The 24,158-nt window shown below is 34.6% G+C and overlaps 2 protein-coding genes across 4 annotated transcripts in view; one reads left to right on the top strand and one right to left on the bottom strand.

The window, feature by feature from the left end:
- Positions 1-2,117: 2,117 nt before the first annotated feature.
- mrasb (muscle RAS oncogene homolog b) lies at positions 2,118-11,617 on the bottom strand. Its single transcript, XM_082139944.1, has 6 exons — positions 11,442-11,617; positions 8,651-8,857; positions 7,138-7,291; positions 6,069-6,168; positions 4,749-4,828; positions 2,118-4,634 (listed from the first exon to the last, which is right to left on the bottom strand). The coding sequence occupies exons 2-6, from the start codon at positions 8,841-8,843 to the stop codon at positions 4,535-4,537; spliced, it is 627 nt and encodes a 208-aa protein (XP_081996070.1). The 5' UTR covers positions 8,844-8,857; positions 11,442-11,617; the 3' UTR covers positions 2,118-4,534.
- Positions 11,618-13,736: 2,119 nt separating this feature from the next.
- ptpn4b (protein tyrosine phosphatase non-receptor type 4b) overlaps positions 13,737-24,158 on the top strand; it is a 37,447-nt gene continuing 27,025 nt past the window's right edge. For 2 of the 3 annotated variants that reach the window (XM_082137970.1, XM_082137972.1), the window contains exons 1-2: positions 13,737-14,078; positions 21,186-21,340. In XM_082137970.1, the coding sequence (XP_081994096.1) occupies positions 21,203-21,340 (138 nt within the window). In that variant the 5' untranslated portion in view covers positions 13,737-14,078; positions 21,186-21,202. Of the gene's footprint in view, positions 14,079-17,012; positions 17,203-21,185; positions 21,341-24,158 lie in introns of those variants that run through there. The other variant, XM_082137971.1, reaches the window with a different exon arrangement.

Here is a 24,158-nt window from a genome sequence, read left to right as displayed (position 1 = left end):
CATTTCTTTTGCTTGAACTTAAAACTTATAAGCGTTTAACCATCTACCAAATGTTTATGCTGAAGTCGTCCATGCTGGCCGGTTGTTTGCGTAGTTAGTTGCGTTAAAACGAACGTGTGATAGTGATACCAGCAGACAGATGAGCACGCTTATTTATACAGCAGTGATTTACAAAAATATAGATCTGTGAAATGTAACACGTAAAATATTTAATTCATGAGGTTATACCGAAACAGTGTGTATTTTGGTCCTATGCAATGTCTTGCCCATAGATGTCCATTTATATCATTTTAAAGGGATCGTTCACCCAAAAATGAAAATTCTGTCATCATTTACTCACCCTTATGTTGTTCCAAACCTGTATGAGTTTCTTTCTTCTGTTGAACACAGAAGAAGATATTTTTAAGAATGTTGGAAGCTACTTGGTAACCCGACAGTTGCCATTGACTTACATAGTAAGAACAAAATATGGAAGTCAATGGCTACCATCAACTGTCTGGTTACCAACATTCTTCAAAATATCTTCTTTTGTGTTCAACAGAAGAAAGATACTCATACAGGTTTGAAACAACATAAGGGTGAGCAAGTGATGACAGAATTTTCCTTTTTGGGTGAAAACCCCTGATAGCACACGTACATCACGGAGACGTCTATTTGATGTGCGTGTTTACATCTGGAAGACGTATTTTTTAAGAGTGTTTGCTCATCTGCAATACGTCTATAGAACGTTTCCTGTCAGATGTCAAAAAGACATTTAGAAAATGTCTTCAGATGTTTATGATTTAGAATGTATGTAAATCTGACATCTTAAAGACGTCTATCAGATGTTAGTAAACAGCAGATGCTTTCCAGATGAAGTGATCTTTAACAGACATCTTGCAGACGTACGTGGGCTAAGAACATTCTCGCGGTGTTTGTTGTCGTCGATTACCACAGAACGCAATTTAGATTTGTCGACTTAGACCAGCTGTAAGTTTAACTTGTAACGTTACTCCACAATTTAACTTGAATGAACTTTGCAGAAACATTTTTATCTTCCCATGATGGTTTGTACGACGCAGAGAAACTAAAAAGATTTGCAGCCTTAAGTGACGTTGTTTTATAAGGCAAATGTAAAATTTATGAGCCAGAAATTTGGGGACAGATCCCTTTGGTTGGTTCAAATTTAACACTATTTTTGATGTCTGAAAGCTGGTTCAATTTGATGGAACAGTTTGAAGATTAAATGTTAAAATTCTTCCATCAGTAATGTGTCCTGAGGAAGCAATACATGCAGAAAAAAGACATTAAAACAATATATATTTGGATATTGATGTGACCATGCAGTGAGCCGAATACAAATATATCTTTATGATGCAGGGCTACACAGGAACGTTGACCTTGAATTGCTGTTATTCCTCTTGTCACAATGACTGTGGGACTTCAGCACAATAACAACAGCAAATCACTACTATTCTGTGTTCTAAATCCATTCAGAAAGTGCTGCAAATGGTTTTTGATGTCACCGGGGCATTGCAATTATTAAATGTTCCTCTTGTAAATTATCAGCACTTCCTTCTGTTCACTTATTGTGTTTGGGTGAATTGTGCGGTATTGTTGTTCTAATAATTATGAATATTAATAGGCATAGCCTATGTGTTGACACGTGTTTCATATCCGGTGACTGATTTCCTCTATATAAAGAAGGTAAAGAATAAAGATTTTTGTAGTTAAAGGATCTATTTTTCTTGAACTTGTGGTGAACACTTTCTATGAACTCTGCAGTGTTCCTTAATAAATAGCGCCACTATGTGGCTGAAAAGGCATAACATAAACAAAGGGAATAATAGAATGATAAATAGTAAAGAATAATAGAGTCCTAAAGCATAAATTAAAAGCTATTTTATTTGTGCATTTATTATCATCAGTTACTATTAAATAGCAATTGTTAAATTAAAATGTATATTATGTGTTGTTTCTCAAAGAAAACAAATCTGTATTAATTCTTTCAGTTATAAAAAAAAAAATATTGCTAAACCGAAAATAAACTACAATATTAAGTTCATCTTTTGAACAACTAAATCATGCCGCGTTTATTCAAATAAAATAATAAAATAAAAAGATGTGTGGACAATTGATTGATTTATTAGATTTTTATTATAATGTTTATATTCCACTTTACAAATTCTTACAATATTCCTGATGCAAAAAATCCCTTCTTTTTTTCAGAGCATGTTTTTGGCCTTAATTGGTCTTAATTAACTTCATCTTCATACAAACATGATCACAGAATACATAGAATTTATATAATAAATTACTTAAAAAATAAAATAAAAAAACAATAGCAAAAAAAAAGAAGAAATCCAGTAATAACTGAACCACATAATTTGCACCAAGTTTCAAACAAAATTGAAAATGTCAGGAGGACATCCAGTCTTTGAAACAAAACAGATCTGCTTTCGTAAGATTAAAATAACACGTAGGAAAAACAAGGGCAGACGAATCACAAAACAAACTACTTGGACGATGTTCCTTTAATATGCTAAACACTAAAGCTGTACTTTTTGAAACATCAAAAAGCAAAACTGGCGTATAGAGTAACATACGATACATTCAAAACATCAATGAGAACTTTGAAACGAGCGAAAACGCATTCAAAATAAAGTGACGATGCATTCAAGACAAGCGAAAAAAGAAAAACGCAAGATCAAAGCGGAACGAGTCCCTTGATCTAACGACTTCGTAATGTTCCTTGATGTCACAATGTAGAATGTTACATTGTAACTATGTAACAAAAGCATCAAAGACACAATGTAACACTGTAACGTTTTTGTGCAATTACTGATTGACTCAGTTTTATGGCAACGTAATTGAGATCAGGCATTAAATGTACAAAACTTTCATCGTGATAGTCTTGATCTACAATCAGCTGATGTCTTACAGATCTTGATAATAACATCATAAATCGTCAAAGAGGAGCTGATGTAAGAACATCAGTCTTTGAGATTTTTATAGATACGCTCAGCAATGCATCACACATTGGGGGCGTGGTTTAGCGCCGGGTGAACGAATTCCGGTTACCATAGTTATGTATTGTTTCGAAGCGGAAAATGAAGAAACATTGTTTCGAAGCGGAAAATGAAGAATACGCAACAATCTCATGGCAATTCGTAACTGTTTTACGTTATTGGCAAATTGGTGGCTAATTTGTATTAATTCGTACAATCTCATTCGTACGTTTTTGTATGATCTGCTTATGGTGGCGGTTACATTTAGGGGTGGGGTTTTTGTACGTTTTTGTACGATTTACATTGTACGAATTCATACAAAAGCGCTACCTAGTAACATAGTTACGTTTTCCCATAAGATCAGGTTTTCCGCTTTTTAGAAAGAAAATACTGAAAAGTATTGCTGCGTTCACGCCATGTTGTAATTACCGTAATCTGTAATACCGTAATTACATGTGACATTATGTTCGGAGCTGTTCGCGTCCGAACATTTAGTTCGCCTAAATGAATCTGCAGTGGTCAGGTGGTACAATACCGTAATTACATTATGTTCGGAGCTGTTCGCCTCCGAACATTTAGTTCGCCTAAATGAATCTGCAGCGGTCAGGTGGTACAGCGGTCACATGATACAAGTAGGAGCTCTTAGAAGATTCACATTTTAAAAGCTGTAATTACGAGCTCTGCGAAGACGTGAACGCTTTTTACAAGATGTAATAACAACATGGCATGAACGCACTTTATTTAATTTTTTTTTCTGCCATCCAATTGACTAAAATAAACTATAAAATAATGTTTTTCTAAAATAGCCACAGTTACACTGTAAAGATGGGAGTAACATTTTAACGGGAAAAAACCGGATGACATCATGTTAACTTACCATATATGGTAAAGCGTATTTATATTTAATAAGACAATACGAGCACTTTTATGGTAAAATGTTGTTGAAATAGTTAAAAATGATATAATTTCATGTTCAATTTGAATGTAATTGTGTTATTTTATTGTCATGCGCGTAACCCTATTGCTGTTGTTTTTGTTTTGTTTTTGCAGTGTTTTGGAAATGTATCTTCATTTTATTCATAAAAATATGGTACCCATGGTAACCAGTATTTGCCCCTCCCCCCATTCTGATTGCATCTATATATGCCCGTTGTGCAACTGTAATTCTGATCAGTACGGACGTCTATTCCAAGAACAGACCGTTTTCAAAGCCATTACGCTGTATTAACAATCACTTAACAATATAGAATTCAGCACAATAAATATAGAAACACAATACAAAACAAGGCCTCAGAAAGTGTGTCTCTGAATTGTTCTCTGAGAAATAACATGAGTGAACAGCGCTAGAATCCTGTCATTTTTCACCTGCTATTAAAATCCCATGAAAACTGCCTGAAATTCCACATTATATTGAATATTGAATCTGTGTTCTCTAGTTCCTGGATATTATCATAGCTTTGTGTTTGTGTGTGTGTGTGTGTGTTTTAACAGTCCGAGTCTTGGAGTCATCATCGCGGCATTGACGCCCAGAGATAGAGGGTGTGCGGTCACAGTAAGACGCAGTGCAGCCTCTGGGAACCCGACGGTCTGTCCGCCCGCCATTTGGCTTTCCTCTTCTTCTTCAGACCCCGTTCTGGGATCTGCTGACTGTGAACAGAGATCAACATCAATGCTATTGAGACGAATGGGAATGCTAACGCGTAGCTAGCTTTGTAGCATACGGAGGGTCAAACTAGACGTAACCTGTAAACTTCGACGTACCGTATCACTCTGACGAGCTCGTGAAACGCTTTGTCTACATTCATGGGCGGATCTTTTGCACTCGTCTCAATATACGTGATCTGTGATGAAGACATAAAAACACAATTACAATAGCAAAAATTATTCATAGTAGATGTGACATGATTAAAAAAAGATTTAGTATTATTAGTATAATTATGTTATTGTTTTTATTCAAAATATTAGAACATGTCTGGTAAGAAAATTCTTAAATTCTTAAACGTCTTATTGTGAACTATTTATTGGTTTGCATTATTGTAAGAAAATACTGTAAAATATTGCATAAAATATTAATTACTAACAAATGAATTGATTAATAATAATATGAAATATGTGATGAAGATATAAAAATACAACTATAATAGCAGATTTGTTGTAGTTAAATAAGATTTTGTATTATTAATAATTATTATATTATTGTTGTTGTTGTTTTTAGTATTAAAATATTAGAACATGTTTGATAAGAAAAAATGAATAATAAACATTAATAAACATTGATTATCCTCTTGTGAACTATTTATTGGTTTGCAATATTGTAAAATATATTTTTAACAATAGGTGTGATGTGAGGTGTGATAAAAAGATTTATGATGATTATAAATAATAATTATATTATTATTATTATTATTATTATTATAACATGCCTGATAAGAAAATAAAAAAGATTCAACATGAAAGCAAAATTGACACTTTCTTAATAATAAACATTTCTTTATTAAAATTTCTGAACTATTTAATGGTTTGCAAGCATTATGAAACAATATTGTAAAATATTTAAAAAACTTATTTAAATAAAAGGTTAAATAATAACAAGTTTATTGATCAATAATAATAAGAATTCATATGAAAACAAAAATATAATGTAATAATAATATAAACATAAAAATAATAATGTAGAAAAATGTCATTGGTCTTACTGTGAAATATTTAATGGTCTGCATTATTGTAAAATAAATTATGAAATATTTTTCAAAAGATTAAATAAAATTATATAATTACAAAGGGATCAATAATAATAATGAATATTAAAATAATAAAAAATGATGTAAAAATATTATATAAAAATAAAGTAAAACATTAATATTTTTCTGAATTTTTCATCAAAACATACTAACCTTCTTTTTTATTCTGCTAATGTAATCAAGGCCTTGTGAGTTGGAAAAACAATACTAACCAATAATATAATCTCCTAACATGTTTTACTTATCACAATCCAATCAAATCCCGGTAGATATGATAAACCGTATGATTTTCATATGAATGTTCTGGTTCATTCAGAATTATGTCACCGGTTTCACTCACGCTGTGTTTGGAGGCCATCTCTCGTCCCTGCTCACTAGTGATCTTGCGTAAATGCACCAGGTCAACTTTATTTGCCACCAGAACCATGGGAAACGACTCCCTGCGACACAGGCACAATCAAAACACACAGTCAGGGGCCGCTTACTCAACACAGCTTCAACTAAAAATGGAAAACGTTTTATGCGTTTTGCCCATTCATTTACACGACCGGCGTTTTGGGGGCCTGAAAACACAAACGTTTGAAAACGGGTTTCAAAGAGCAATACAAATATTAATAAAAATATTCATTTCTGAGTGATATTTTTTTGTTGTTGAGATCGACACTGGCAACAATAGAAATTTACATGTTGTGATTGTAAAATGTCCATGTTATGTGCGCGTTCCGTGACCGTCCAGTAGCCTATCACATCATTTGTTGAGTTGACCTAATAAAATGAGATTTAAAAAGTTTATTGTTATGTGGATCTTTAAAAAAAAAAAATTTTGTCTGGAGCCCTGCTGAGTAAACAACAAAAAATGTTACTTTATGAAAACGGTGACGCCATGCGCATGTGTATTATGTATTCAGTCTATAGACCTTATGTAGCCCCGCCCCTTTTCAGCGCTGCGCTCGTTGTCTTTTGTCTTCCGGTCTGTATTTTCACAGCGATCTTGCGTATTTATGAATGAATGGCTCATTTTAAAATCTTCCCGGTCGACTGACATTTGTTTAGTCATCTGCTTTAAACATTACAGTCCTCATGATAACTTTCGTTAACTTTACATTAAGTAAATCCACTTCAAAAGCGAATTATTCTTGGACAGCAATGCCATAGAAATATACAGAGCGACCACAAAAACGGAAGTTAAAAGACAATATTCTAAAGATGGTGGCGCCCACGTTTCTCTGGCGCATAAGGTCTATAGGAGCGTAGTGTTTCTTTACAAAGTGACATCGCCATCTACTGGCCTGGCATGAATAATACAGCGTTTTTGGTCGTTTTTCGTGGATCAGTGTGAACTGACAATGTTGATATCTGTACGTGAAAAACGCAAAGGAAAAAACTTGTGTGCTGATGTGTGTTGGTACCTGTCCTTCACTCTCAGAATAAGCTGGTGGAAACGGTCCACGTGTTCGAAACTGGCTTTATCAGTGACTGAGAAGACGATGAGAAATCCGTCTCCGGTCCTCATGTACTGCTCCCTCATGGCACTGAACTCCTCCTGCCCGGCCGTGTCCAGAACTACACAAACACACAGATCGCAACTGCAGTATCACACAAATACACACTGTTGTTTACTTCATTCAGTTCATTTGTATTTTTTTAAAGACCCCCTGTGGTGAAAATCAAGTTTTTAAAGTTGTTAATATATGACTATGTGGTGTTTTTAATAATGTTTTTCCAGACAAACCATGTGCACATTCATAAGTCAACACGATTGCTAAGTATTTTCTCCTTAAAACTGCAGTGAAAAAAAGACTCGGTTTGAAATCGCCCTTGTTCTCTATGTCACAAACATGAACTGTATATCTTTATTAAAAATATGTATATCAACATTAAAAACTGGATTTTCACCACAGGGGGACTTTAATGCTTATTAAATGAAGCTTTTTCACAGTAATTTTTGTCCCCTTTTGTAATAAAAGCATGTTGTTTACTTAGTTTAGTTATTTTAGTTTAAGTATTTTTATTTACTATTTTATTTTTAATATTTGATAATACAAATATTATATTGTTATATTGATCATTCATAATGATAGAAGAAAGTATTTTACAATTATATAATTCTTATCATAACATATTAATTTAATATAATTTAATATATATATATATATATATATATATATATTATATGAATTATCAATATAACAATGACAGTGAAAAGTTTAATTATATATATATATATATAAATATAAAAATGTAACTTTTCACTGTCATTGTTATATTGATAATTCATAATGAAAGAAAAAAGTATTTTACAATTATATATTTCTTATCTTAATATATTGAAAGGTAAAAGCTCCTCTTTTGTAAGAATATTTTCCCGTTTTGCAAGTTGCTTTGGATAAAAACATCTGCTAAATGTATAAATGTAAAAAAAAACTTTTAAATGTATATCTTAATTTATGACATCTCTTTGTATTACTACACATGGTACATTTAATTATTTATTCATAATATAATCATTGTGGTTATTGTTAACTAAAATGAAAACGACTAAAATAAAATAACACTGAAATAAAATATAAACATTAAATGAAAAATGTAATAGAAAATATAGCAAATAACTGGAATAAAAAAGTTGGAATTAATAAAACTGACAAAAGCACATAACAAATGACTTTTTCCTTGCAACTTTTGACTCTAAATATATTAAAAGTAAAATATTTTATAATTTCCAAATATCCTAAAGATTTCCTTTTTATTCTCTTTAACTGTTTAAACTCTAACTCATCATTTTGTGATTAATGTTTTGTGCTCATAGAAATATTTAATAGTCAGAAATGACTGCTTCATGATTTCTCCTTGTGCATAAAATAAACTGATTAGTTTTAGCTTGAGCTGCACTGCCCTCTGTTGGCATCGTATTGAACTGCTCACCGTCCAAAATGGCCCATTGTCCATCGATCTCGGTGTGTTTGAGGTACGAGTCCTCGATGGTGGGGTCGTAGTCAGGGACGAAGATCTTCTGGAAGAACTGTATGGTGAGAGCGCTTTTCCCCACGCCTCCGTCTCCCACCACAACCAGCTTATATGTGGGCAGGTTGTCCCCGGGAACCACGCTGGTCGCCATGGAGACAGCTACACCTGCAATAGAGAGAAAATGGTGTCAGATGAGAGATGCTGCTGTCGATTTGCCAGGCAAGCATACAAATGCATATTATGTATATACAGTTGATAAGACGTTAATCTGTATTATTTAATTAGCTGAAATGATTCAGTATGATAAATTGTATTTGCACTAGTGCCTTTATGGAGTTTCTTTGTTATCTGACAAAATGTTAATACAAAAAAGTAATAAAAAAAAAATACAAATACAAAAAAAAAAAATATATATATATAAATAAAATTATTAACAACAATAACAATTGTATAAATCTAGTTAAATTTTTTTTTTTTTTTTTTAAGTTAAATAATAACAAATGGATCAATTGATAATGATGATAATAATAAAACTGTAATAATAATAATGCAAAAATGTGAAAATATAACAAAAATAATGTAAACAATATTATTTTATCTACTCCTTTATCTGCATTTACAATCTTTTATCAAAACGTAACAAAAAAATCCAAATAAAGTGAAAAAAAAAAAAACGTAACAACTTTCTCCACCTCTGAAACAACTTTTAATTTCTGCTGATGTCATCAGGGCCTTGTGGGTTGGGAAAACAATATTAACCAATAATATCACATCCTAAAATATCCTTTACTTTTCACAATCTAATCCAATCCCAGTAAATCAAACCACATTTTTTTCTTCAAAATATTCTGATTCATACAGAATAATATCAAGAACTTGAAAGGTATGATTCATGAACGAAGGTTTTGTACACTGATTCGTTGAAAAACAAAATCTGACTCAAACAACCAGAACATTCTTCAAAACATCTCAGTGTTTTACGAAATAAATAAAGTGAGTTTAAGAACGACATGAGGGTGGATAAATGCTGATAACTTTCATTTTTGGGGGGAGCTGTTTCGATTCAGACTTTTAATGTCTGAAATGCCACTAATGGACTCTATATTGGCATTAAGAAGAAGGCTTTTCCCAGACAACCAACCAGATCATCACACACACAGGAAATACGGTCTAGACGAGACACTTGGATTGCCACGCTAGTGATTTTGCAGTGTGATCTCAGCTCAAAACTGCCAACAACAAGAAAGCCCCAGACATATTTACCACCAGTGAGCTCAAACTGTACAAACCAACGTCAAAGCTTCTGAAATACAGTGAGCAACCTCAAAAACACAAACACAATCTCTTATTTCAGAATGAAACACCCCAAACTGCTGGATCTTTACCCCTGATGTCAGATGTCAGTATTACACATCTCTTCCAGTTACTCTTCCTGTTAACCACAATAGAGGGAAGTTCAGGATTTCCTTTCTGAAATCATCTGGGATATGACTCCACTTCTTAAGGATGGTGAAACCACCTGGATCTAAAACAGGCCATTTGTGAATCACATTCTAAGACATTCTGTATTACGGAGCCCCACACATGATGTGCGGGAACAAATTATGTATATCGCGGCTACAAATTAAGAATTCGTTCCATATCTTGCTAATACGTCAGCTTGTTTTACTAATTTGTTCCCTCGTTTTTAAGTGAATCATGTGCACTATATAATAATTTGTTCCTGCGTTTTACTAAATCATGCGCACGATATAATAATTTGTTCCCTCATTTTACTAAATCGTGCGCACAATTTGATAATTGTTTTAGTTAAAACCAGGGACCGAATTAGTCCAACATGGCCAGGATTTACTAAATCGAGGTAACAAATGAACAAGTCGTAGGAACGCATTTTTTATTTGTCACCACGATACAGTCTATTCGTGTTGCGAAGCCGATATAAATATTACAATTTTACAATGGCAAATAATTTTTTTTTATATTTAATTAAATATTTACTTAAAAGATAAACATTTTAATTATAATACATTATTCACTATTTTTATTACATTAAAAAATATTTGAGTGAATAATTTTCACAATAATTTTTCACTAAAAATAACTGTAAACGTACGCGATTCGCAATATTTTCGAAATAGACGCTAGGCGTCGCTAAAAAAAAATCGGTCGATTAATCGGCCTTCCGTTTATCACTACTAAAAACAACCATGTCACATACTGTACCTACTTTAAATCATACAACTGTACTGTCTCTTTTCAACTAAAATTAGATTGTATATTTGTGCATGATGTGTGATATATTAATATCATATCTGTGCATGGATTCAGCACTCTGAGCTATGCATATATCAATACTCCCACCTTGATCATTCTGTCTGGGTTGCCTAATGCATTACCCATTAGGCTTCATCTTAGGTATGTGCATATCTATGATCTCCATGATATGAAACTACCCTGCAATGAAAGCATCTTCCTGGCAAAAAGGAAATCATGCAGTATCCTGCATTTTAAGATGTGTGTGTGTGTGTGTGTGCAGCGCTTAATGTTGCAATTCACCAATTTGATCACTTAACATGTTCATGCATAATGCATAAATGCATGATTCAACTGGTAAAACATGCATATCTATATAGAAACAATCAGGTGTCATCTTAAAACGCCCGTTTAATATATAGAGACCTAGATTGTATTCCTTCGTCCTGTTGATAGATGCAATCAGCATGCATTTATATGCATTGAAAATGATTACCTTATCACAAGATGACAGCATATGCCAATAGCCCGATCCGTTTCCACAGATGTTGCTGCCGACATTACCGAGTAAATACTCACGCGGAAACGTTTGTCTATTTGTTATACAACTGGATGCAGTGGCTTTTTATCGGGCCGCGCGGAGAGCCGTTTTCAGTTCCTCACACATCGAGAGCGCTCACAGTTACTTTACACTGATTTACAGCTCTGGCAGGGGGAAACCGGTCAGCTCTTTGACAAATATCAAACTTATTTTAAATACTTGACGATACTTATTTGTGCTACTACTTATTTTAAAAAATACTGTTCACTCAAAATGGATAATTTGAATTTTAGATAGATATATCAAGAATAAATCTGGAAAATAGCTAGTTGGTCGCCCCTCTTCCTCTCGGGTTTGGTACGTTCCGCTGTCAGAGCTCAGTTTGGAAGCACTCGCATGAGTCAATTCCTTATTTCAGTACTTTTTATTTTTACCTTATAGATTTGTTTTACTCGTTATGTTAGACAAACAAATTAAATATATAGCAAAAAGACAGATTCAATCATTAATTGACTGTATATTATCTTAAAAGAGGGAAGAGACAGCAAGTTTTACACAAGTTTTAAATAGGCTACTGTATTGACAGATTAAAATTGTAATAGAAAAAAGTTTACAAAATATTATTGTTATTAAAATATTATTAATAATAAATAACAACTATTTTACATTCAATAAATGAAAAGTAAATATTTTAATTCAAAACCAAATAATAACCAATAGATTGATCGATAATTATAATAATGATACAAATTTTAAAATATAAAAATGAAAATATAATATAAAACTAATAGTGTAAAACAATATTATCTTATCTAGGCTACTCTTTTATCTGCATTTACAGTCGTTTATCAAAACGTAACAACTTTTTCCGCCTCTGAAACAACTTTTCATTTCTGCTGATGTCATCAAGGCCTTGTGGGTTGGGAAAGCCCTATTAACCAATAATATCACATCCTAAAATATCTTCTACTTTTCACAATCTAATCCAATCCCAGTAAATCAAACCACAATTTTTCCTTCTAAATATCATACAGAATAATATCAAGATTTCATGTCACTGAAAGAAGTGAGACATTTTACACGTCTGAAGGCCCTTTCACCTCAGGTTAAGAAAAGTGAGGTACACTAAGGTACTTACATGTCCAAAAAATGGCACCATGTAAAAAAGACCCCTACTTTTTGTAACTTTCATTATAGCCTACTATATTTTAAGGTTTAATACCAAATTTCAAATCTGCTTTATAGTCTATCCAACAAAATTCATTCATTTCAAACTGACGAGCTGATGCTATGATTCAACTGTTGATGCATTTTCCCCAGCCCACGCTCTTTGAGTTAAAGATAAGAGACATTTTAGTTTCCGGCTCATTTGTACGCAAACAAATTATGTAATTTACTACAGGAGAATATGCTGGAAACAGATCTGTAGCAGTGATGTGTTCTAAAATCGCTCTGTGACTTCATAATGGTTGCCTAGTAACAGTCAGGCTTTCTCTTGAACCCTAATCGTCATCTAAACCTGCTTTAAAAGATCATCGGAGCCTGAACCTTCTATTTTAGAATGACAGAGTTCGATCTAGAGTTGCTGCCTTCAATAAAGTGCTAATGGGGTGTAATTATGTTAGAAGTGCAGATTCAGGTCACACCTTGTAAATGAGACGTAAATACATCCTCTCCAGAAGATGGCGCTACAAACACACGCAAGCTTAGACGAGAAGATGGTGATGTTAAAGCGTTTATATACTGTCTATGTGTTAAAGTGATAGTTCTCCCAAAAATGAAAATGTACTCACCATCATGTTGAACACAAAAGAAGATATTTTGAAGAATGTTGGTATCCAGACAGTTGATGGTAGCCGCTGAAGTCAATGGTTACCAACATTCTTCAAAATATCTTCTTTTGTGTTCAACAGAAGAAAAATGTGGAACAACTTGAGGGTAGGCTAAGTAATGACAAAATGTATTTTTTTTTTGGTTGAACTATCCCTTTAATTATGTAGGGTCTAGTTTGTAAAATATTTGGTCTACTTCCGATGATATTCCATCACACATTTTCATGTTACAACTAAATTGCGCATTTAAGCCTGTTTTAAACTAAATGTACACAAATGATTCCCAACTTATGTGTATCTCTCTGAGAAGTGAACCTTTGCATGCTAGGCCCCGCCCCGCGTCTTGGCCACGCCCTCACGTCAGACCTATGAGAATGTAGGCGGGGCGTGTGCGGTTGCGCCATGTTAACGCTGCACGTTGCAGCCGCAGCAGCCAGTAGCGGCAATACAGAGACATATGCAGGATTATAGAGCTAAACCCGGCCAGCAGCCACAGAAAAGATTGCAATTGCGTTTGAGGCTTTTATTTAATGCACCGCGCCCAGAAGAAGCCAGGATCGCGTCCTCGTTTTGGAATGATCATTTCTTACAGTGCCAGAGGCCCCTTGAATTGAATGTAATGTGAACATCTACAGCAATGTGGTTATTTTCCTGCAGATGAGCTGCCGTTTTATCCTCTCCCCCCCCCCTCCTATTCTCCTTTCATCATAAGTCAAGATCATCTTCAATTCACTGGACTCTCCTAAACCTGTATATGAAGGTAAGCATGCGTTATGGTTGTATTTCTGTATTGGTGTCACCATTCATGCATGCATGCATGTCCTGTCTTCCTTTTTTTATCCCATTGCATAGCAACCAAACCAACCAATGCAAGCTTCCAGATCCCTGAAATGGTGCACAGGCAGAGGCATAAAGCGTGCATTCACCTTGCACGCTGGTTTTAGGGACAGGTTGCTTCGGATGCCATGCAAATGCCTTTATGTAACGTCCCGGGTTTAATTTCTGCTGCATGTCAAGATAATCCATCCATACGATGCCCAAATGCATGCAGTGTGTCTGTGGTGTGTGTGTGTGTGTGTGTGTGTGTGTGTGTGTGTGTGTGTGTGTGTGTGTGTGTGTGTGTGTGTGTGTGTGTGTGCAGCCAGGCAACATGGATTGAATGCATAGTGTATTTCGTTCTGTTCTTGATACCTGGCAACCCTCTCAATGGCCTCTTTTCGAGATCCTTCAGCTGTCATGTGAGATATATTTGAGCTTTAGTGTTTATTTAAGGTTTGTGTCACATCTGTACATCTCAGCTGCCTCCCATTGTGCCTTATTTTCTCTGCCACATCATTACATAACCCCAGCTCTCATCCTTTGCATGCAAATAATCTGCTTGCATACAGTTGGATCCAGAGAGGACCTTACATTGGTGCAATAAGGTTTGTTTTAATTGTTTTCTGGGCACTACGCATCTCCCCTGGTTGAGTCGGTGACATCATCTACTGTTCTGTCCCCCTGGTGTGTGTGTGTGTGCGCATTCTTCAACAGACTGTAATGCAAGATCTGTGTGGTATTCTTCTGATAATGTGCTTGTTTGGATGAAAAGCCCTTTTACATGTGAAAATTGATGTGTCATGCAAGTCTATTCTGTTGAATGGTTTTTATTGCAGTTGGGTTGGATGGTCCTGTAAAGCTGGCTTTGGTTCAGGTGTAATAGGTGACACATGAATGAAAGCATGAATGACATCCTGTTGGTCTGTTAGCATCTTTGTCTTCTCTTCTAGCTCAGTGGTTATCGACTGGTTTTGCATGGGATGTTTACAAGCAAAGTTTTAGGTATACATGCAGTCATAAAAAAAAAAAATTGAGATATCTGATATATATTGAAATAAGCGTGACATTTTCCTGGAACAGTTTTTCTTGTCAGGTCCAACAGTGTCTTGGTAAATGTTTTGGGCTGCCACTGTAAAGATCTTTGCCTTGGCTTGTGAAATTTTAAAAACGCATTTTTTTTATTTTATTTTTTACAATATATTATGCATTTTCATTTTTTTACTTGTAAAATGTTGCTTGATGGGTCCAACAGTGTCTTGTAAGATAATGTTTTTGGCTACCGCTTGACATCCAATGAAAGATCTGCATTGGATGTTTACAAGCAAAATTTTAGGTGTGCATGGGATTTGTAAAATATTACTCTTGTAAATTTTAACAATGTATGCAGTTTTACCTGTAAAATGTCACTCCGTGCGTTTTGATGATTTCGACCGTAAAGTTTACTTGTAAAATATACTTAAAATTGAGCATTGAAGTGTGTTGAAAATACCATAAACTGCATGGGTCCAAAATATACGCAAAATTTGACTGAATTGGAATATTCCCAATTTTGTAAGTGCATATTTGACAACAGAACAAATACACATGGAACAAATAGTGGGTTATTGTATTATTATTGGCCATATTACAAGAACATTTGCTGTAAAATACCATAAAGTTTGATTTGACATCACGGTTGACAATATGGCTTCCCCTGATAATTATATATATTTTTTTGTCAACTAGTAGTCGTACATTCACACCATTAGACGACTAGCCTATATATACTATGAGTTTCGGTTCATTTTTGTGACGCGCTCTCCAGTCATTGGAGACCGAGACGGCAGAAAGCGCATCCTGTTTGTTTTCTTTATTTTACAAAAGCACAACGTTTTATTGTGAGTTTACAAAAACAAAGTAGACCCTTTACAGTTTTGAATGATGCATTACTCTATTATCTATATGAGCAAAAACGACATAGTATTTTAAGTTGATTTCCGCTGTTATCCGGAAAAATGCAAGCGATCGCGCCGACTAATACTTTAGCTTCCACAATCCGCACAAACACTTGGATGTGCGCCTAATAATAGCGCATTTATTAACATTTATCTAGGTTAACATTAGAGTTATGTAAAGTTTCTACAACATACATGTTTCAAATAATAAGCCATTTTTAAGGACGATGGATAAGCTGCCCGTCATACTGTATTTACCACAAGGACCACTTCATGTGGAGGTTTATTTTTCTGCGACTAACTGACGAAATAAAATTTTGGTCGACTAAGCCTATTCTCTTCGATTAACGTTTAGTCGACTATTAGGGGGCAGCCCTAGTTGACAATGACATCAACAACAAAATATAGCCTATGTAAATCGTTTTTTATTTATTTTTTATAAATACAAATTAAAATTCTAATTCTAAAAAATTCTAATTTGTTTAGCAATCTTAGCTCGATTAGGCAGATTCTTAGCTAGAATCTTAGCTAGATTATTTTAGCAATCTTAGCACAATTGTTGCCTTTATTTTATTTTTTAATATTATTATTATTATTGGCTTTCAGCATCGTATTTTCCCTTGAAGTTCACAGAAATTAACCAGAACACACTGTAGCTTATGATGCTTTAGTTATAGGTTATGGTAACATAAGAGAGATAGATGGAAATATTGGGTGGTAGGTGGTTTAGGGGGGCTGACCGAGAGAGTTTTTTGGGGTGGGGGATAAACTCATTTTGTAACCCCACTGTCTGAGATCTACTAAGGTGTTGGTGGTCTGATCCCCACTCAGCGGAAAAATTCTAAGTGTTTCGGTGTTTGTGGTATTCGATGACATCCGGGGAAACTTCTACAGAAGAGAAATGTTCCGCCACACACATGCTCTCACACACACATCAGAGTTTAGCAAGTTATACAAAGAGATTATCCTTTCTGCATTGACACGCATGACAAATAAGGTTGTGCTGATGCAAGTATCAGATTTAACATTTATTTTTAGGAGTGATTTAGTGTTTTTGAGATCTTACAATTAAAAATCTCTGCGGTTCTTCAACTTCAAATCTTTTCATATTTCAACAATGTCATCTTAACAGTAAGTGTGAGATTTTAAGAAACGGTGATGCTTTTGTTTCAAAAGTCTTTCTTTTAAAGGTACGATGTAAATTTAGTCGAACGTATATCAAATGCGTTCGTTATTGATTTTGTCTGGCAGTTCCTTTTCATGTAGATTGTGTCATAGATTAATAACTGCAGTAAGTTGGGTGTGGAATTTGAATAGGCGGCTGTGACCGTGCTGAAAGGTCACATGTTTGCTCCTACAGGTCATGAACTCTGACCCCCTGTTGTTTACGCAGCTGCCTTTTAGTGTTATGGGAGCTTGTTTCGTACAGCGCGGACATGTGTAAAGAAACTTAGTTGCGTCTATTTTTAGAAACTCCTAAAAAAAATGTAAAAATAAACTTTAGGCAACTGTAAATGACACAAATGCCATTTTAAAGGGCTTCAGGAGAAGATAATGCTTGGGGTATTTTAAAGAAAAAATATTTTTTTCTTGTTTGTTTGTAGAAACCTTTCAGATTATCATTAATTCACCCTCATGTTGTACCAAACCTGTATGACTTTCTTCTTATGTGAAACACAAAAGTTTTTTTTTTCTTATAATGGAAGTCAATGGGGGTGTTCTTTGGAAATTAAAAGGAGATTAAAATCGATACGAGAATCGATGCGTTAGCGCCAAATATCGATATTTGAATTAATAAATTAAGGCGCTCTAAATAGATTTCCCTGCTCCCAGTGTCGCTTCTTCATGGCTCCTCGAGGTGGCGCTCAACACATGAATGAGGGAAACCTGAACATAAGTTAATTAGCCTAAGAAAAAGAGTTTTAAGTCCGTTTACGTCCAAAGTCTGAACGCACTTCGGCTTTTATACCATTGATGGGACAAACATGTTGTAAATCAACATCTTTGACGCTTCCACAGATACACCTGAGTTTTAAAGCAGGTGTCTATCAGCAGATAAAGAGCATCAAAGATGTCTATTTACTATATGTATATTTACTTCATGAATGTGAAGTTTTAGCTCAAAATCCCCTTCAGATATTTTTTACAACATGTTAAAATTGTCACTTTTTGAGAGTGAGCAAAAACGTGCAGTTTTTGTGTGTCCCTTTAAATGCAAATGAGCTGCTGCTCCCGGCGCAGAGGGCGGAGTTTCAAGAGCTCGTGTGTGCTAGCAGCTCGATTACCTCACACAGACACACACTGAAAATTTAAAAAACTTTTAGCCTTTTATGTTCAAACAAAGATGGAGAGAGACTCAAGAAGAAGTGACAACATTTAGAATGCAACAGGACATTTCTGAATGGTTAGTTGATGAATTTATGTAGCTGATGTGGAGTTAACGATCTTCTAGTCATTGATTAGCATTTTCTGTCATGATAATCTATAAATAGTGTTCCGGGGGCGGGGTTCATGTAAATTTTAGGGTTAGTGATGTCACTAACCCGCCAGGAAGCTCGTGTAGTCCCTACCAGCCGTTTGTTGTAGTCCTTAAAAAGTGATTTCTGTAAAAGAAAATATCTCCCTTTGCTTTGTACTTTGTGCATTGTAACTTTGCAGATGTTGTTTATGCTCAGGTTTAAATAAAAGAGGTTGTTCAATTTTGAAATGTACAAGGTTTAGATAAAACAAATTGATAAGCAGTTAAATGTGTCACTTTACACAAAGAAAAGTTTAGTATAAGCATAAAATGTTTAATTTGCTTAAAATGTTACATTTAATTGAAAAACCTTTTGTGCTGTTTTCTAACAGTTTATAATAAAGAGAGAAAACCTGCACTTGACCTTTTCACGGCCATTTTGTTTTAATAGTTAGACCGATATTGTGACGTATCATTATAGGATTGTCTATCAATATGTCGATTATCGCAGAATTGCTGTATCCTGATATTATCGGTATCGTGAGCCATGTATCGTGTATCGTATCATGTGGTACCCTGTGATTCCTACAGATTGTTTCAAAGCAGCTTTACAGAGAGAACAAGAAAATAATGCAACAAAGTTTGTTCCCAGAAGAAAATAGCGTCACAGTCCAGCTTAAGTAAGTTCAGTGATGTTTCATTTTTGTTGTAAAAAAAGTTATTCATTTAGTTCATTTATATATAAATAGCCGCTCTGGAGAAAACCGTGATGTCATCGTCCAGCTCAGTTCAGTGCTCATATAATGGTGTCAATGCAGGCAGATCAAAATTATTTTTGAATATTAAATGAAATGTTAAATTTAATGTCCCCAACTAAGCAAGCCAAAAGCCAATGGCAACAAAGGTGAAAAAAGGCGACAAAGGCGAAACCGGGTGAAACTGGGGGAAAGACACTAGATTGGGTGGTGTGGAGTCAGAGACCCAATAGTTGGTTACAAACTCTCTAGACGTAGAGATTTTAGCCCTAGGAAACTCACTGTGAAGTCTTTGATTCTACACGTCGCCCACCAAGTCTAGAGTATTTGGTTCTAGAGTCCAGACTGGGCTGTCTAGAGCTAAACAATAATGATTAAAATGTAGTTGATATTTTTTCATGTCATATTCATTAATTTGAGTACATTTTAGATTGATTGAACTCTTTATGAAGTTCTCACAACAAGCCGCCTCTTGGTATTTCAGCAGAAAAGAATGTCATGTATTGCTTCTCTAGAATTATAATTTTTTTTGTATGTGCGTCCACACTGTTGACATATTTACTTGTTTTAGTTCATCTGTGTTTTGTGCCCCAAATAGACGCTGACACAGTCAAAATGCTCGTGTTAAATGTCACGTCAATGTCTCTAACTATTTCGTCTGAAACCTAAAATTCACTTTTTTTGCTGTTTCGGACAAATATTTTGAGTTGCCGAAAATTCGGTCCATCGCTAGTAAATTTTACTCTCATTTTAGTTGGCAAAACAAAATTTAGTTGACGAGGAAGTTGGAAGTTCAAACATTATATATAAACAACATGTATCAACAATTAGCAATTTTGTTAATTTTTTGTTTTAATTATTTATTGTCCGTGTTTTAGTGCATTGTTACAGGAGTGCATTCGCAACAAGACTTGCACATTCTGACTAGCTTGTAACTTAATGTTCAAATGTTGGTTTGCAACATTTTGTACTCAAGCTAATTTTTTATGTGTTAATGTGTATAAATCTTATTAATTATAGATGTATAAGATGTATGTTTGAGTTAATTAACCCACTATCAGTGTGCATTAGTTCATCAGTGTTCATTGTTAGCTTTAAAAACATTGTTAGCATAGTTCATATTTTGCGGTATTGTTTTTTCGTCGTATTTTTTAATATCTGCATTAATGTGCATTTTTCACTGTGTTCTCGTTATAATTGATTATATCATTGCCAATCAGAAACTTGGTTAGGTTTGAGAAACTGTGGCTGTAAAATGCAACGTCTCCTTTTGCTAGGTGTTGAAAGGAAGAAGAATTTGTATTTTTATTAATTTTTTGCTCTTGTAGAAATTCTTCTGTATTATTTGTCTCTTTTGAAAACCTGTTTATATTAGAAAAGACGGAGCAATTTCAAAGAGAAACTCTTCTGTTGGCTGATAGTCTTGGTCAAAATTGACCTTGTTAGCTTAAAGGAGAGCGTTTAGTATCACTGAAACCTTGAATGAAACAGTTTAATGTTATGAATTTCATCAGTTCCAGAAGATGAATAAGGTTAGCTCACAGAAAATATATTAAGCAATTTCCTTTCATGAGTTGTATGATGACTTATCTTCACAGCAACCCTGACCTGTGCTTCCTTTATGAGTTTCTTCAATTGACAAACCATTGTCTAGCTGTCGTGTTTTGATTTTTGCTTTCTCGTTTCTACTAGTAGAACCTGAAAGCTAAAATCTATAAAACTGCTCACTTTATTGCTGTTTACAGGAACTTTTCAGGTGGAGTACAGAATGTTTGTGAATCATGTTTGCCGTAGGATCACATGCGCTAGTGTTTTTTTTTTTCACTGCTTAATAACGTGTACTGTGGTGAATGCGGGTCAGCTGAGCTTGTTGGTGACCTTTAGCCTTGTGTGTTTTGCAGAAGGAGTGGGGACCGTAATGACCGCACGCTTCCGGTTGCCTGCTGGCAGTACTTACGATGTGGGAGCGTTGGAGGAGGCCAGAGAGAGACAGCAAGCGCAGGTGGTGTGTAACGTTTTACTGCTGGACAACACAGTACAGACCTTCAGTGTCAATGTGAGTACACATGTTTAACCTAAGCTACTAAATCAACCCTCAGGACTAGTTGTTTTCCTAAAAGAGGCCAAATTTTAATTTAATATTAAACTTCAGTATCCTTTGTGCTCCATACTTGAAAATCATTTGGAACAAGCATGTTTTTTCTTTTGTAAGTGATCAGTTTAGATTTTCATTTGGTGGATAACAAAACATGCGAAAAATCCCATAATTTACACTAAAGATTACAGAGGGGTTTTTTTGTGTGTGGACTTGGGCCAATAAGAAAACAACTAGCAGTAGCAACCAATCAGAATCCTCCAGCAAGACCGTAAAAGCCAATCAGAACACCTTAGCAGCTGCATAACAACGCCCTGGCAACCACTCAGAACACTCAAGGATCTTGGCAGCAGGCCAACACCACTCACATTTACTTCAGAAAATGAAAAATAAATAAATAAATCAAGATTAATTTAACAGTACTTCAATCCTAACTTACTAAGATTACAATAAATGTAAAAAACCCATTTTCTCCAGAGGGAAATTCGTTTTTAACAATATTTTCTAAACCTTTAAGGACAGACCTAAGTTCCGACGTTGGTAATCGGTGGCATATGCTTTTGTTGAAGCCATCCATTCGCATTAATTTCTTCAAATGTTTAAAATTATCTTTTTTAAATCTTAATTCCTGTATGGCAAACTCTACTTGCAGGGAATATCCTCTCCCATGAAACATAACAAATGACATAATCAGGTCTGGCAAAATACTTGAATATTTGTACATATTTTACAGAAAATTAAGTGTTGTTTTTATAGATATAATCAACAACTTTTATATTTTTCCATTTTCATTGTCATGCGCAATGCTTCATGGGATTGTAGTTCTTTCCCTCACTAAAGCCGTTACACAGTCTTGTACCTGAGTGAGTCTTTTTGTCAAATGTTCAAATTTTGTAATGTTATGATACACCTCGTATCTGGTTGGTTTGGTTGAATGGCTTATAACGCTTTAAAGAAGCCTTTTTTTTTTATCCTTATGGAAAAATGAATGACGGAAGACATAACTTTCGTCTTCCGTTTTAAGGATTTGTTTGGATGTTGAGAAGATCCAAAGATTCTTCCCCTGGAGACCTACAGAAACATCTCTAAGGGTTCAGATTCAGAAGAACTCTAAAAGACCTAAAATAACCCTTTAAAATAGTTAAAAACCTCTAGAAATAAATCTAAAGATTTAAATGCTCTTTATAAACCTCTTCAAGATCTTAAATTATATTTGCAAAGAATAATTTGAGATCTTTGTTCCACAGAAAATCTCTAAGGCACACTTTTTCCCTTAAAGTAATAGTTTTGTCAAATTGTATGTGTCGTTACAAACATGCATGATTCTTTCGTCTGTGGAACACAAATTAAGACTTTGCTGAAAGTCTAAGCTGCCCTTTTTCATAAAACCAAAATAAACATTGACCAAAGTTGTCCATATGATTTGTGCACTATATTTCAAGTGCTCTAAAGCATGCAAATGCTCTGTGCGAGGAACAGACTGAAATTTCAGTTGTTTTTCCTATTAAAAGTTTGAACAGTTTGAACATTTTGCAAAGTATCTTTATTTGTCTTCCACAGAGGAAAGAATCATACGTGTTTGGAATGATGTGGGGGGTTGTAATTAAATGATGACAGGACCTTGACTTCTGAGTGAACTGTTCCTTTACTAACCGCGAGTACATGTTTTAGAGTTGTGTGGATAATGATCTTCTAGAGGTTGAGAGTTCAAACCCAGGTAGAGCGTAGAGGTGACCCAGAAGCCGCAAAGTTACTGATGTCTTTCAGTTTGGCTGTGTCAGCATTTTACTCCTGAGCTGGAGCGCTGCCGTTATTGTGCAATAAATTGGTTTGGATGAAAAATGTCTGCTAAATGGCAGGTCGGTGAGAATCACCACAGGAGACCAGCCGTCTATGAGGTACAATAGAGGCTGACTGGAGTTATGCGATGTGGCGGCTCGGGTTGGTTTTCCGCGTGGAGCTCAGAGGGGCTGTTTCGGGCAGATGCTTCACATTCCTGGGTTCGACAGAAGCGTGTCCTGAGGCCATGGCTGTCATGATCATACATGCTGCACAGATCTGCTGGGCTGAAGGGTTAAACTAGCGTTGCAAACGTTTGTCTATTAAAACTGCCTCGGATTCAAAGGATCATATTTCAAGTCGCATGTTTTCGTTTGGTAATCAAATAAATTGGTAATAAAACATGCTATTTTGACTATACTATATATAACTATTGCCCGATATTTACTGTTTTATTGTGAAAATACTATATTTTTGTGGGAATTCCAAAAAAAAAAAAAAAAAAACGCTGCTTGTCCAGAAACATGGTATTTCCATGATACCTAATGAACATGGTGTTTCCATGCCAGGTCCAAAATAAAAATGTAAAGTATTGAAGTCATTGTATTATGAAAAAATACATTACTTCATTTCTTAGACATTATCTTTTTTATTTTAATTTTTTTACAATTTTGGTTTTGTTTCTTTTTGTGTTTGGTTTGGTGTGTTTTGATTTAGTGTTTGGTTTGGTGTTTGTTGTGTTTTTGTTTGTTGTATTTTGTTTTGTGTTTTTGTTTTGTGATTTTGTTTGTATTTTTTTTTTTTTTTTTTTGTGTGTTCTAGTTTGGTGTTTTTGTTTTGTTTGGTTTTGCTTTAGTTTGTGTTTGTGTTTTTGTTTTGTGTTTTTGTTTGTTTTTTGTTTGTTTTTTTTGTTTTGTGTTCTGGGGCCTGTACCATGAAGGTAGCTGAACAAACTCGGGGTTACAGGATTAGTTTTGAGTTGACAAAACCAAACCGATGC

The sequence above is a fragment of the Leuciscus leuciscus genome (genome assembly GCF_965113295.1).
Source record: "Leuciscus leuciscus genome assembly, chromosome: 15".
Taxonomy (NCBI): Eukaryota; Metazoa; Chordata; class Actinopteri; order Cypriniformes; family Leuciscidae; genus Leuciscus; species Leuciscus leuciscus.
Note: the sequence above shows the minus strand (reverse complement) of the source record. Positions and strands in the feature narration are given on the sequence as shown.

Excerpts from the sequence above, each read along its gene's own strand:
- mrasb (XM_082139944.1), bottom strand. The coding sequence starts at position 8,843 with ATGGCGACCAGCGTGGTTCCCGGGGACAACCTGCCCACATATAAGCTG. Across the intron at positions 6,169-7,137 it reads ATTCTGAGAGTGAAGGACAG|GGAGTCGTTTCCCATGGTTC; the intron begins GTACCAACACAC and ends CCTGTGTCGCAG. Across the intron at positions 4,829-6,068 it reads AGATGGCCTCCAAACACAGC|ATCACGTATATTGAGACGAG; the intron begins GTGAGTGAAACC and ends TCTTCATCACAG.